The following is a 16,057-nucleotide window of genomic DNA, read 5'->3' on the forward strand; positions in this document are numbered from 1 at the left end:
CACCACATTACAGGGAAGACAACACACACAGCAGGAAGACAAACGGAGCAACAACAGCAAGTTAACAGCACAATATATTACAGTACTTACCATCGCCCACCTCAAAGTCCTTGAATGCAAGTTCCGAACCTGAGTCATCAAGCAAGATTTCACCATTCAAGGTGAACATCATAGTGTGCTCATTCATGTCAACCATACATCCAACAACATCTCCTGCCAACCAGGAGCGGCCAAAATGCTCATTACCCTGATGCCACCGCTGTGCCTGAAAGGGATTTCAAAGAATTTCAAATAATCATAATGACAATGCATGTGTTCCTCTGCCTCTCACTGGTACAACTAATAATTAAGCCCTTTGATTAGCACAGTACTAAAATTAACACTTCCATAGCATATCATTCCAATGTCTGTGAGTACTGCACATTGACTCTGAAAATGGAAATTCAACAATTAGTTTTCTGCAAGCACTGCTCGTACCAGTATTGTAAAACGTTGCCAAGTGAGGAAAACTGCTATTTCAACACTTTAGTAAGAGCATGACTTATTTTTATGCAGAAGTTCTATGAAAGGCTTATAATGAAAATAATATGCTATCAATTGCAATGTTAAATAGCTGCTTTGCAAACTTTTTTTAAGCAATTTTTTTCATTTAATCTTGTAGCCTATAAATTCATTGCTTCCAAACGAACTTTACTGTTTCTTCAAGTATAATTCTAAATACGTTGTATATAAAATAAATGAAATGTCCTGCCATAACAGATCTTGGAAAGAACAGAATTGTTGTGGACAGGATGAGTACTCTGAGCTTCTGAGAGATTTAGCATAAAGGGCATGATTAATGCTTCGTATGACTGACCTTCAAATCAAAGACTGCAGGGCTTTGGATGGATACCCTTAGCTGGGACCATGGAGTGGAATTCAGATAAATGAACATCTATTAAGAAGTATTATAATATGCATAAAACAAAGTGGTGTTGATAACAAAGAGCTTCCCCATTCATATATTCCATCAGAATTAGATTTGTATCCTCTGTATCCTTTCTCAAAATCCTAAAAAAACAAATTCGCCTTGCTGCCTCTCCTGAAGGTTAAAAAACTTGAGCTTTTCTCCAACCAAGGAGAGAACCTGCCAAAATCAAAGAAAACAAAATAGCTTTGTGGATTAAGAACTACAGGTCAAAAACTCAGATTCAGAAAGCAAAGTACTACTCAGCTATTCTAGTAAAGATGTGGAACTTTAACAGTTATTTAATCCAATCAGAGATTTTACAAGAAACAGCTTTTCCTCCTTTTAAGGCAGCTCAGGTTGTGTAATACAAGACTGGGAAAAAATGAAAGTCTAAAAATATGAATAAGAAACAGCTGAGAAGCTTGATCTGAACAGGAATAGCCAGGAATCCTATTGATTTCTGTCAAATATTGTAATAGTAATAAAGGAAATTAATTCCAACATCAGATACAAGGAACATATGGTAAACATTGTCATTAAGACATGAGTCATCAGTAGCCTTAATACAATTATAGTTTGGATAGCGGTTTCACGTGCCTTCATACTAAAATACAGAGTTCTAATGAGTCATTTTAATCTACTGTTATAAAAATCAGTGACATATAAAATGCTTTGTTTTCCTATGTATTCTTACCACTAGATTTCAGTCTGTCATTGTTTCACATGGAGTGAAATTTGACCAAAATTATTGGTTTTATCATACTTCATTTATTCTAAATCATAAAGATCTCCATGGAAACACAGGTATACTCTTTTTAACTTTTACATATCTACAAAAGCTTTTATCAGTTTGCCTCAATTAATTACTGTTAATAATGTTAATCATATTCATTCCCTAATGGCATTTCTTATACAGAGAACAGCAGAGTAAAAATTTAAAGAAATGATTCACAGTTAATCACAGTTCTGTCAGTATTTTGAATTTGGCTATGTCACTGAGCTTTTGAATGCTTTATATGCACTATATAAATGCTATGAAGCTATGAAAAGAAAAGAATTATACAAATACCAAAAACTGCTAATTAATTTCTCAAGTGACATTGATCTATATCTTAGGCATTGCTATTTTCTTTCTTATTCCATTTGGGTCCTCAAAGAGACAGACAAACAACTTCATAAAACACAAATGAAAGAACAGCAGGCAATTAAGTTGAGGCAATGGCAGAGAGAATAAGGAGCAAAAGTGTTTGCAGTCACTCATGTTATTACAGAGAAATATACACAAACCTTAAAGCCATCAAAAACAAAAGCTGCTTCATCTGAGCCAAGTTCCTGATCTGGCAGACAACCTGGCCTGGTCCAGCCAACTCTCATGTCTCCTGCGGTGACTGCCTCAAACTCGAAGTACCACTTCCCAGCCTTCACTGCATAAGTCTTTTCCGTCCGGAAGATCCTGAATTTTTCTATTATCCCACTGCACATGTCTAGTCTCGTTGCTGTGAGGTATTTAAAAAACAAAAAAAGTTCTGTATTCATCCACTGACAAAATGAAAGCATGAAAATCAAAGGTAATCATACAGCCATGTCTTTTAAAGCATGCTGAAAAATACTAGGAAGTAACAAAGCGGCATTTAGTAATGACTTTGAAGAACTAAAGACCTTCACATTAGTGAAGCAACCGAACAGTAGTGGTGATATCTTAGAAGCACAAGGGAAAATAATATGTTCATCACAGATTCATATGGCAGAAGAAATTGCCCACCCTTCTTCAAAATATGGCCTACAGATTTTCACAAAATATTCATGTGGCAAGTTAACACAGATTTGAGAAGGAAAAGTGAATTGGGCTCTCAGGCATTAAAAACAAACAAGCAAACAAACAACACACACACACCGCAAAAAACAGACTAAACTATCTTCTAACCACTATAAAAGGCAAATGTTTGTCTTTGATAAGTTTCCTCAACTATGAGAAATTTTGTTTAGAGACTGTAATCAATTCACTCAGTCTTCTCATTTATATCCTAAAAACACAGATTTCTTAAATAAGCCATTGTTATTATTTTCACTAAAAATGCATTACTATATTTACTGTTTACTATAGCAAATAATGAAAAAAGGAAGGTTGTAATTTAGATGTTTTTGCAGAACCAACAGAAAATGGATGTGAGGATAAAAGGAAGTAGCCTTTGCATGAAGCTGAAACAAAACAACCAAAACCCCAAAGTAATCATACTCCTGTATCAGTAAAAATATATGAACTTCTGTCAAGGTAAAGGGCAGAAAGTCCAAAAAAAAAAAAAAAAAGATGCCATTAAGAAACAAAAGTAAGTCGTGTTAAGGGCAAATTCAGTAAATTACAGTTCAAGAAAAAAGGAAAATAAAGTCACAGCAAAGATATTATTTCAAAAATATTACTAGACAGTAATATAATAGAATTATAAACATGCTGAATTTGAACTGTATTGACTGTTCTCCACTCCTTTGTCTTAAACTGTTGAAGAGATGGTATGTACAGTCAGAAGAGCACACGATTGCATAGAGTGATTTAACTGCCACTTCTCACTTCAAAGTTACTGTTTCTCAGCTGAGATGAAGAAAATGAGCTTGTTCACATTTCTTGTCTAGTACAGTGGAGTGTAAAATAAATTAACACAAACAGCTGTGTGTGTTTCACAGCCACTGGTTAATTTTCTTAAGAATCTGTAACATGATCACAAATGTTTATCTGATCACAGTTTACTGTGCTTTATTCTAAAATTCTCCCGACTGTAATGGCAAGTGATTCATAACAAGCCAGTTTAAGAGCCTTTTAAGTTAAAATTCTACTCTTTGCTAAGTAAGTAATGCCCTTTCTCAAAGGCCAACATGGCTACATTAAGAGTTTCAAAGGAGGGTCTTAGCCTGAAGCACTGTTCAAGAATATCCAGCAAAAGTCGCACAGTAAACTTATTCCTTCCAGGAAGTAATCATTGATTTTCCTACTCCATGAAACAATAATGAGGCATAAATCAATATTTTTATAGATAAAATGTAAATTGAGTCACTGTGGGGCTTCTTTAGAGAGCCAGGAGATAAGAAACCTCAAATGAAAGGTGAAAATGTAAACATATCACTCCCTCTGCTTGGCGACAGCAGGAGAAAAGTGCTTAGTTTGTCCCTCACAATTCTGCATTATAACATTTGTTAAAAGTATAAGCAGAGATGTTTGAAAGCGCTAAAGTCATTTTTAAAGAAGAAAGAATATACTGGTAGATGCACTGCTTTGAGGCATGTAAATAGATCTATTATTTTCTCCTTTTTTTCATGACAACTAACAATAAAATTTTGGACTAAGATCTCTAATCACTGATCCAACATCTATCCATACCAATTCTCTTCTTGGATATCCTGTTCTTTTGCTCCACTTTCACTCTTTTCTTCTGTAGTATCACCATCTTCTGGATCAAACTGTTGTAATACAAATGCATTTTTGTTTCTGTCATTCACAAAAGCCCAAATCTTAGACTTACCTATTTCTCCAGTTCTCCTCTTTCCCTCAGTGCACTGAACATATTGTTGAGAAAAACTACCTTTAGTGATTCATCTACAGCTATCTGGCTTCCATCTACCCCTATCTATGGAAAATGATCTCAAACACCTTTAGTCATGAAGTACTTGAATACTACTAGTCATGAGCCTACTTGGTGCCTTTGCGATGGCCATTCCTACAATCCTTTTTAATATTTTTTATCCTATCCTTTCCAGTTTTCTTCAGTGTTTTTGGCTAACCCTTAGACCGGGCTCTCCTCCTCTTCCTCTTCTGCCTTCCCATAACAGTGCACAGTGAGTTTCATTCACTGAGCTGCCTTTCATTACTTTGCACATTTTCTTTATATAATATCTTCCATTGATATAGCTTCAAGCGCACCCTGTAAATTGAGCACTTGCAATACTCCCTCACTGCTGACTTGTGTCTTTTATGACACAGTCCTACAATCCAGCTGTTTCTGACTTTTCTTTCCAAGACCTTACTATCAATTCAAACCATGCAAGGTGGCTAGAAATGACTAGATCACACTTTACAGAGATGAAAATGATTTCAAAAAGCACAGGAAGTGATGCTGAATCAAACACTCGATCTTTCTTCCCTAAGTTTTCTCAACTACTCTATTCCCTGATATTTTATACAATTTTCTTGTCCATTAACCAAATCCTACAACCCAGGGATCACTTTTTAACTCTTCCATTTTCCTTCTTACAGATTAGGAAAAAAAATGCCTAAGGCATTCCAGATCTTTCTCCACAAGTTTGTAGGTATCAGGACCTGCTCAACCCATGAAAATTCAATATTCCAGTCTGATCACAGTAATTTCTCCTCTTCTCCGAGTTTCTCATAAGCTCAAATTTTGCTGTCCAAACTGTGCAAAGTGCGTCTGCACCCGTCTATTGCTTAGATCGTGTTAAGAATCTCCCCCTTTATCTTTAATATCCTCAGCCACATCAAGATCCACATTTCCGATCTTCTCTTGAAGAGCCGACCCAGTCACGCCCCTCAGAACTCACTGTCACTTCCCATGCCTCCGAATCCTTGCCGGCAGTCACGCCAGGCTCAGGGAAGCTCTTGTAAACAACTCTGGACTCTCTGCCCTGTAATTCTTTATCAGTGGAATTTTCTCTCTTTGCTGGTCTGTATAATTAGACCAGCCTTAAAAACCATGCTGGTCTGTGCCTTAAAAACCATTTCTAAATTCCCACAGTTTCACAGCTATGCTAAAGATGAACTACCACAAATCACAGGAACTAAGTATTCATTGTCTTTTTAGATTATACGGCTATCTAGATTCTAAGCAATTCCTAAAATACAGCTGCTACTGCTAATAATAATAATAATATAGCATAAAAATGAAGTTATAGACTTTTGTCAATCAAGGTTAAAAATAAAATTCATGAACTAAAAAGCAAAACACCACTAGAGGGCTCTAAATCCTTTAATAAAAGTAAAGACTTTAGCTGATGAAAGGAGATCCTCACAATATACTTTACACATCTAGAAAACTTGAGAGCCTCATGAGCTGTAAAATCTAAATGCCTAAAATGAGTACAAAATCTGTCGCTGAATGCAATGACACTTTCTGCTTAAGGAAGACCAGTTTGCGGGACGCCCCAGTACAAGTCCCACTATCGCTAAGAATTTTGCAACAGGGTTGATGACACCTTTCAGTTGCAAATATATTCTTTTCATTTCACCAGTAATTCCATACACAGAACCAGCTCAAGGATCCTCTGCATCTGAAGAAAAAAATCAAATTTTATAACAGTTCATTCTTAGGGGAAGGCAGGGGCACACTGTTGAGAGGAGTCAGTCCCTGGTTTACAGAGCTGTAAATGAAGAAAGGGGATTAATATGGCTCAGTGAGATTTGGGGGAGATTGTGGGAAAAGATCATGCCCTCTCTCCCTACCCTGCCAGACAGCTGCTTTACCCTCATAAGGCACAAGAACCTCCTGTACAAGCCAAGCCATCTTCTCAGAACCAGGCAGAAGCTGCCGTCTCTTCTCGTGCAGCATCTCCTTCCCACAGTGGGAGGGGAGGAGGATAAAGTAGAGGATTATGCGCCAGCCTTAAACTCTCCAAGACTAGGCACAGGCAAGCTTTATAGTAAGACCATGGCTTTTTGCCACCAACGCCATTCACCCCACTAGGAAACAGATTGTTTTGCCTGTTCAGGAATCCAGCTTTGATAATACTCATAGTATCGGTGATGTCTCATATGTAAAAGTTTAACTTAATAGTAGCCACTCATAAATCCTGAGGATCAGAGCATGCATCTGTTTTGGTAAAGAAATTGAAAATGGCAGATTCCCTGTGTATGTCCACATTCTGGGTATGAGTTAGGTTTCCTGCAGAAACTCTTTACTGAAAATCTGTGCCCTGAATAGGTCTAAATTTAACAATACTATCGCTTATTTAAAACAGGAAGAAGAATCATTGATTGATGTATATCATAATGTTTAGATGCATTTCTCAAATTTTCCACACTTTGCTGAGATTATAAGAATGTAAGTTTCAATTTTGATTCGACTCTTCCATATCTCCGCGCTTCCAAGAGCACTTCTAGCACTTGGTTACTGAGGGGGTCCATTTTATCTACAAATGTTACCATGTCCTTGCTATATGTGTAGTTAGCGTTCCAGAATGACAGTCACAGCACAGTACTGAGAATATCCTTCTCTCTTGTTCATTCTTATGACTTGACCCCAGCATGACAGAAAACTGTTGTTTAAAAAGCCACAACCTACAAGAGAATTTATTTTATTTCTACATTATGTCTGCTGATTCTTTTTACTTTCTTAACATTTTACTGCAGTTATTGAGGTGAATGTTGTATACTGCTTTTTTAAAACTTGTTTATTAGAAGTTTATATAGTGTTCATTTTTTTTCTTATTAAGATGCCACAAAGTCAAAGTATGTATATTCTGAAAATACTGCCTGAGATATCAATAAAATATTTCATCTGGTAATGATGCAAATTCATACAAAGAATTAAAAGAAGTCAGTTAAAATTTTTTTTATAGTGAGTTCAACTTCCAAGACATGAAAAAGTTAAGGAAGCTTAAATGCTTTAAAAGCCTATCTAGTTCTATAGACTTGGAGTTTGACATTCATAGGAATTTTGTTTCTATGCATTTGTCTTTGAAAATTTTAGCTTTAACGGTTTAAATATGAGATTGTACCCTAACTATAGTATCCTTCATTATTTAAAGTTAAAACTGTAGGAATATAACATTGATGTTTACTATGTTTACATATGATCTTTTTCTTAGCAATGCTGCTATCAGTCTTGAAATGACAAAGACAGTACTAAGCAAAAAGTTTTTAATTAAAAATTTCATTTTAGCTTGGGGAATCGCAGATGTTTATACACACATTTAACCATACATTTTATTCATTGGCATAAGATTTTATATTGAGCAAGATTATAAATGTTTTCTTGATTTTCTATATTTTAAGGCAGTGTCTTGTATTTACATTGTAAAAAAATCACAGTCCTGATTTAAATTGTTTAAACTTCTAATTTTTGTTCATCTTATATATCAAAGAAACAAAATGAATGGTAAAAAGAGGAATATGAAATACAGAGAAATTGCATCACTGACACTAAATGAAACCATTTTTACATTTTAAAATGCCTCATTTGAGGCCATCAGACAAGAAAAGGAAACAATAAGGAAACCAGGATTAAAGAGGAATATAAGACCACAAAATGGAGAAAAGGCCTATCAGCTTTTGAAGCACCATACCTATTTGTATAGTTTTATTGGACCAATAAATCTTAGTGAAGGGGAATATTCTAATCATTTTTCTTGAGGAAAAAAAATATAATTAAGTACCATGATCCTGATCAGGAGCTTCTAGGTTGTAACCATAGCCAAGAAGGGTGCGGACTGCTTCCCGGAGACTATCTTTGTTTGACTTCTTGGTCCGATCGTCCAAAAGGGCATAAGGGACAAGGCGAGGATTTCGTCGATTTTTCACATCCTGCATAAATATGGAAAATCAAAACAATTTTAGAAAGCATGTTTTTGTCTTAAAAATAAAATTGTGCTATAGTGGCAGTACAAAAATTATGACTTACACTAAGTGAAATCATGTAAGTGTAAATACAGCAAGGATTCTAAGGTGTTCTAATGTTCTTGAAATTAGTAATAAAACTTAATTTTTAGTCAAAAAGCAAATAATACAAAACAGGAAACAGCACAGCTTAAGCTCTTTTTCATTTTCCATGAAATAATCTGCTTAACTGGAATTCCATTAAATTACACCAGTATAAACAACAAGAACAAAGATAAATGAAAACAGTTCGACTGAAAAGTTCTTGAAAAAGGGATTATCTTTTGTTCACTGTTTATGAAGCAGCTACCATAAGAGGAACTGGGTATGTGACTAAAGCTCAGACATTGCCACAGTACAAATATATGTTACTTGCTAATTACAGAACAAAATGTATAAAGAACAATATACTACTAATAAAAAGAATATTAATAAACACCCATAATACTAATGGATAAATAAAAAATAAAATAGATGGTATACCCATGACTTCATATGTTAAGTACTCAAAATGTGTTTGCCAAAAGCAAGGGCATTTCTTACAAGAATACGATGAAGGTCCTTAACGTCGTGCAGAATTTTTGTATCGGGAATTAAATGTACCCTACTGAAATTAAAGTATTGGGCAAGAATGTATGAAGTTTTCATTCTACGTATCTTTGCAGTCAGAAAAGATATGGCAGATCCATTCTCCCAAACACTTGCAGGCATCTTCTATTGTCCTTCTAATGCTTAGAGACATAGCTATCTGCCTTCTGACTCATTATGGTGAGTAAATATTAAAGGGCAGTTATTAACCAATGCCTGATGAAATAGGGCCCCATAAGTGAATTTCCTTCTAGGAAAAGAAATATTACAGGACAGACATTACCTGTATACTAAAAGGGCCATCAAAAAGATAAAAGTAATGCATTGCTGGACACGCAAAGTACTACACCATATCAGTTTTTGTTATACTCAGTGGGAAGGGCAGTTACACTGTCAACATAAAGACCATGTTGGGGGAATTCTCTCCGTACTTCTTCAAGATATTTTTAAGTCTAATAATAATCTAATATTTGGTAGGTATGGAAAAGGACCATTTCCAAAACAGAATGGAAATTCATACATTGTAGCAAATATTGTAAGGAGTTACTAGCTCTTTGGTCTAAGAATATTCACATTAAGATCAGAGATGACACATCATGGGTTTAATTATTTGTATTGTAAAGGACATAGCAAGAGATATAGTTTCCTGTGAAACATGCAATGTATGTCTAAAAGGATATTATGAAATACTGTCTTTGAAAATAGGCATCAGAAATTTGGAATAACAGTAATGTAACTTCTTATCCACGATATAGAGTACAGTTATAATAATGCCCTGGTAACTGCCATAGCAACTATTAATGTACATTAACATACTGGTAATCAGCTGATAACAAGGAATGATAATGAAATATAAGTACTTTTAAAAATGCCTAAGACCAAAGCTATACTGAGCAAAAAAAACAAAGAAATCATGAGTAATAAATGAATTTAATTTTACAGAAATGTTTCCTTAGGTCTAACTCTTTCTAACATTGTGACTTTTTTCACCAAATCAAGAATGTGCTGAAGTGCGAATATGAGTAGTGAGTCTTATTTTAAATAATTTTGTTCTTTTTTCCTATGATTTGTCTATCTGTAGTTTTGAATGATCTACTTATTGTTGGATTAAGAACTGATATGGCTATACTGATCATAAATTATTCTACTTACCTTTAGGACCTCTGTGGTTTAAGTGTAGCTGATCAAGAGAATAATCCTATATAATGATTGAGCTTTGCATAGAAGTAATCAAGTCAATAAGAAAACTGATTAGCTGAGAGTCATAATTTTTACTGAGTACCTTTCCAATTTGTACATAGATAAATTCTTCTTATTTCCTACAGACAAGTTATTGCTTTGTAGAGTGTTAAAAGAAGGAAAACTCACCCTAATCTGTCGATTTTTTTGCCAGAATTTTCCAAGTTCGACAATCTAATACTTCATCAGAGACTGTGTTTTGTATAGAGTTTGTCTGGCAACTATTTATTCACCAAATAATTTGAAAGAAAAAGAAAAGCAGATTTTCTCCAGAAGAAAAGAAACTTAAACTCTTTGACAAAGTTATTTTTCAAATGGTTTGAGCTGGGTAGCACACACAAAATTTATATAAGTCTGTTTTTGACTTCAGAACCTACCAGACTACAGCATTTGTTGATACGGGTCTCTAAACTCTGACTGCTTCCTATTACTAGGAATAAACCCTACAATGAGCAATGCCAGATAAGGGGGAAAAAAAAAAAGAAAAAAAAGAGTCCTATTTATTTTATTATACAACTTTGTCTTTATTTAATGAAATAGCAACACCACATTAGTCATTTAGAATTGAATTTAGAGTTATTTAAGGGACATAAGAAAAGTATAACATAAGAAAGCATAACAACCATGAAAAAACAGTATTAAGTTATACAACATATACTCAGAAATTGCTGTACTAGAGCAAACAACAGACAAAGAATTATGTGAATTACTACATATGTATATATTTGTAGAGATACATGGATTTGAAAAAGGCAATAATAGGCCAAAAATTATAGTAACCAAATATAGCTCTCAAGAATAGGAGAAAAGAACTATGGAAAAAATACCCAAACACATAAACCAACAATCAAAGAGCCTTTTAAAACTTCCATTAGAGGTAATAACGCAGCTGCAAAATAATTCAAAGAGGAAAGCTACTAGAAGATGAAGAACTGCATATATTCATTCAGTGAGCATGTGACATAGATAACTCTACTAGTAGAAATTGCACCTTTTATAGACAGATGGCATAAAAAAGTAAGAAAGAAACAAGAGGAGCATCCATACTGTCTACAGCAGCATAGAAAGAAGCTCTGAAAGCTTCTGAAAGAAACTTTGAAAGAAGAACCTATTAAAAGATATAGAGTGCAACAAACTTGTATCTTCAGAGGTAACTCAGCAACAAAATACAAAGCCTCATATAAATCTGAAATGATAAAGAACAACATAGTTTCCAGTGCTCTGAATGCAAAATTGCAAACCGATGCACTGCTGGGCCTTCCCAAAGCTCTGAGAAGATCAGCAACAGCACAGATCACTAGAATATAAGGAATAAAAAGACATCAAAATGTATACGTATCAAAAAGAAAGATATGAAAAGCCTGACCGATAAAAACATGGATTATGAAAAGTATAGGAAAGACATGATAATCATTTAATGGGAACGTAAGTTTTGTGATTTCAGGTGTAGAACTGCATGGATGCACATTCTGTGTGGTACTAAACCTATTTTGTTCTCATAACCAAGATTGTTAAATGACGATCACAAACCAAATGTACTTCAGCACATATTTTGTGAGAGAGACAGACGTCATGTTTTGCAGATGTTTTCTTAGTTTCATTTGCACCATTAGGAAAGATGCCAACGTACAAGTGTGCAACAAACCTACTGTGAACCTAAACTGTATTAGCTATATAAACCTAAACCTAAACTGTTATTTGTCTAGCTTTTCTGCATTTATCATGGCAGCTCATCTTTACTATAAACTGTCATTTCAGGTTTCCAGAATCATTAGAACTGGAAAGCACAATAAAATCCCTGTGAAGCTGTATTCTTGGCAGTGTTAACAAGTGCCCTAAATGTATCCACCCAAAGCAGAAATCACGTTCCGCACACAGAACGCCTGACAGGATTTGCCCTGACTCTAATTGGAAGGAACTAATACATAAGGATAAATAATGTAAAATTTGAAAGTGATATAAACTAAGTAGTTTTTACGTGGACAAGATGCCTTTTTATATACCTCCAATGACAAAACAGCATCACTATAATGACAAGCTTTCAGCATGCGATTTTTCCCATATGTCCCTATTTCCTTAGCCTGCATTTTCAGAACAATACCCCTCTTCATTTCAGTAAAGGGCACTCTGAGAAGACCAACTCCTGATCAAATAGTGATTTAACACATTTTTTACTAAAATCTGAAAAAAAGTGTGATCCTGATTTAAAAAGACCAAATTGTTTTTCACTTTCCATTTTGGGCCAAGGGGAAATCAGACTTGGTAATTGCTTCACAGTCCTGGAGAACTATTCTAGGATAGAAACTTCAGAGCATCTTAAAAAAGATGCTCTGTTCACACAGATGGAAGAATATTTTAGATGGTTGATTTTATAACTGTTTTTTAGTTTTTTTTCAGTATAAATCAGGTTTCTGATTGTTAGGTTCTTCTGCCACAACACACAACACAACGTGAAGAAAAAGGCTCTTTGGTTAAGCTATCTGCACATAAGACAACGCATATAACCAAAATCTGAAAGTCAGAATCACTGGATGTGATCCTACAATCAATGGATTGACTTAAAAGTCAGGTATTCAGCAAGTGGGAGGGGGTGGCTAATGTATTTGAAATTCTTTTCATTTGCCTTCTAATGTTTGAGTTAGTTTCTTTTCTCTCACTTTCTGTCTCTTCCTTATTCGTACAAATGTTGAGATTCTCACGTATACACAATATCACAGTTCTATGAAAGTCAACGAGTATTGTAAGTTTATGGATAAACTTATGTGAGTTGTGAACATTTTCCATGTAGTTGAGAAGATTTAGTCACAAATGCATCCTTTTATACTGCAATGCGATTTTTCAATCAGTTCATTATGGAAAATTCCTTAAACATAATGTTTAGGGACTCAAGGAGTTATGATAAACCATAATGTTAAAATCCGTACATGTAAAAAAAAAAACAAACCAAAACACCTCTCTCATAGCACAAATGTGATTTTTTTAATTGATTTTAACTGATTATTTTAATTGACTTACACCAAGGATATATAGCTCCTTTGCCTGGATCGATCTGTCTTATCTGTCTTGGATCATTTACTATTTCCCCAGTTCAGAGAAGACCAACCTGAACTGAAGGTAACCACACTCTCCCTTAAAGGGACACTGTCAAGTATTATCATAATGCTTTCATGCTTCCTCTTCACTTACCATTGGTATTTAATATGTTCTTATAAGGAGAAATATATATTTTCCCTACCTGTTTTGTCACTCCTGCTCCTTTTATGGAGCAACAAGCTACTGTGGCTCTGCCTGACTTAAAATACTTACTTGTGTGTGATCAGCGTCATCATAGCTGTCAGCACAGTTCTGGGAACAGGATTTATTAGTTAATTTGTGCTCCCTCTGCTGGCTGGCTGGTTGGCTCTGCAGCAGCAGAACAAAAATACTGTATACAGTCATGTGTAAACAGTAGCTGTCACTTGTTAAAAAAATCCTGATAAGCAGTGGTGGATTTAGAGGAAACAAAAATGTGGAACTTGTAAGGCATTTTCCCCACCAGATTATAACAGGAAAAGTTGGGTTATACATAAACTACTTGACAGTATCCCTTAATTTTTCATATTGTATAATTAGAAAATGATGAGGCACTCATGATGGAACAGACCAGCTAGATCATCTAATCCATCCTACAGCCACTGCATGACTGCAGTTTATAATATCTTTTCCAGTGATTAGTTCAATCCACTTTCAAACCTCTGTGAGCTTCCTTCCCTTTAGGAAACTATCTCACAGCTCTGTAAGTTCTGTTGATACCATTATACCGTATACCATCATGTCACCTTGTACAGTATTGTAACATGTCACAATAATATGATGGGATGACAAAATGTAGCCCCTAAAACAAACCCATTGCTGGAGACAAGCAGAAGCATACAGTAGTGCGGATAACAACTAGCAGCTTGCCATGTGATATGTATGTCAATTAAATGAAAAGCATCTTCGTACTGCACCCAAAAAAGGGCACCTTGCTATTATGCTCTCCTCTTTTGACTTTTCATGAACGATATTTGTTATCTGCACAATGTAAGTACTCTTGGAATTCAGTTCCCTCTCTTCTCCCGAAGAAAATAAACTTAATTATTTGAAAAGAGAAAAACGTAATTCAACTAAGAACAAATCAGCATCAACACCCAATGCATGGCTTCTACAGGACATGCCATTGGTGGGAAAGTTTTCAAGGAGACCATCTGGCTGTGTAGCTGTACAGGGGATAGCATAAGGGAGTAAAGAATACTGCTAACGTTGCTGATCTGATTCCTGAAGCTCATAAATATCCCTGAGCTCTTGATGCTCTTTAACACCCTGAGTATATTGAAACCATAGTTATGGCACTGCTCACTGCACCATTGCACTACATTCTTAGGAGTGGTGCCCCATTCAGCTCACAGAAGTCTTCAGTCAGCTTGAAGAAATGAGACCCAACATAACATTTGAATATTTAAACGGCAAGTACCCCAAACTGCAAACTTGAAACCCTGATTCAGTAGCTTTCCAACCCTGAATGTGCCCAACTTCACAGGCACTTAAGCTTTTTACTTCTCCAGGTTCCTCTTTGCATGCCCATAACTGTCTTCCTCTTGGTAGGGATGAACAGTTCAATAATATACCTAAGCCCGGTGAAGATTTAGAGCAGAGAGATTTCTCTAAGGCTCTTTCAGAGTTCAACATGATATTCAGAGCCTGATACACACTGACGGCTTAAGGCACCTCAGAAAACCTAACTGGGGGCTAATGGAGGAAAATATTTTATTTTGAAACTGAGCAGGTATAAGTGATAGTGATACTCTCTTTATATAACAACTTGTCCCTGGCCATCAAAAGGATTCAGATACCTAACTCCTATTTATCCAGTTACATATTTTTGAGGATATAGGTGTTAAGTTTTTAAAACACTCATGTGGAAAACTGAAAACCCACAGTTCAGTAATTACAAGCCTAAGGGGTTAAAAACTATACTTCTGCCTTCTATAAGTTCTCTCAGTACTAGACTGTCACTTGCAATGAGTGGGAGTGGGTCTCATGCGGAGCTTTGTCAGCCAGTGATCAGGGTATTTACGAGGAAGGGTAGTATCTTGGGGAGGTCTGAGTTCCAAGGCTAACTTCCAGGACACTATTTCATAGACATATTAAAGAGTCAGTGGATAAAATATAGAAAACTGTTCTGTGAGTAGATTAGAGTCCACCTCATTCCCTCTGCTCTCTTTCCATGAGCCTCAAAAATGTATCTCCACAGCACCACAATGTTTTAGATTGCACAGTGAAGTGACTCTCTTTCCCCAAACACAGTACAGAGAACAGAGGTGCCTAAGAAAGACTTCAGGTTCTTCTGGCATTAAGCTGCAGTATCTAATTTTAAGTGTTCACATCCCTTACTGGATTTGTCTAGTCAAATGACTTTTTTCACTGAAGTTGTGGTCTAAAGCAGCCTCACTGCATTTCAGGGACTATAATAAAACTAATGATTGATTACTACCACATCTAGTCTCTTCAGAAGTAGAACCTTCAGCATCTACATCCAAACACACATAAAGACACTGTAAAAAACATGTTTTCTGAATTTAATGAGAAACTTTTTTTTTTAAGAGGAACAAGTTTACCACTCACTTCTGCTACATCTTTCACTGATTAACCCCAAACCAGTAACACTG

At 35.4% G+C, this 16,057-nt stretch overlaps 1 protein-coding gene across 1 annotated transcript in view; it reads right to left on the reverse strand.

Annotated features, from left to right (window-relative positions):
• RYR2 (ryanodine receptor 2) overlaps positions 1-16,057 on the reverse strand; it is a 352,195-nt gene that overhangs the window by 175,779 nt on the left and 160,359 nt on the right. The window contains exons 27-29 of the mRNA XM_067294572.1: positions 8,324-8,471; positions 2,237-2,445; positions 91-265 (exon numbers count right to left, since the gene is read on the reverse strand). Coding sequence (XP_067150673.1) covers positions 91-265; positions 2,237-2,445; positions 8,324-8,471 — 532 coding nt within the window. The remainder of the gene's footprint in view (positions 1-90; positions 266-2,236; positions 2,446-8,323; positions 8,472-16,057) is intronic.

Source organism: Apteryx mantelli, chromosome 3 (genome assembly GCF_036417845.1).
Source record: "Apteryx mantelli isolate bAptMan1 chromosome 3, bAptMan1.hap1, whole genome shotgun sequence".
Classification (NCBI taxonomy): Eukaryota; Metazoa; Chordata; class Aves; order Apterygiformes; family Apterygidae; genus Apteryx; species Apteryx mantelli.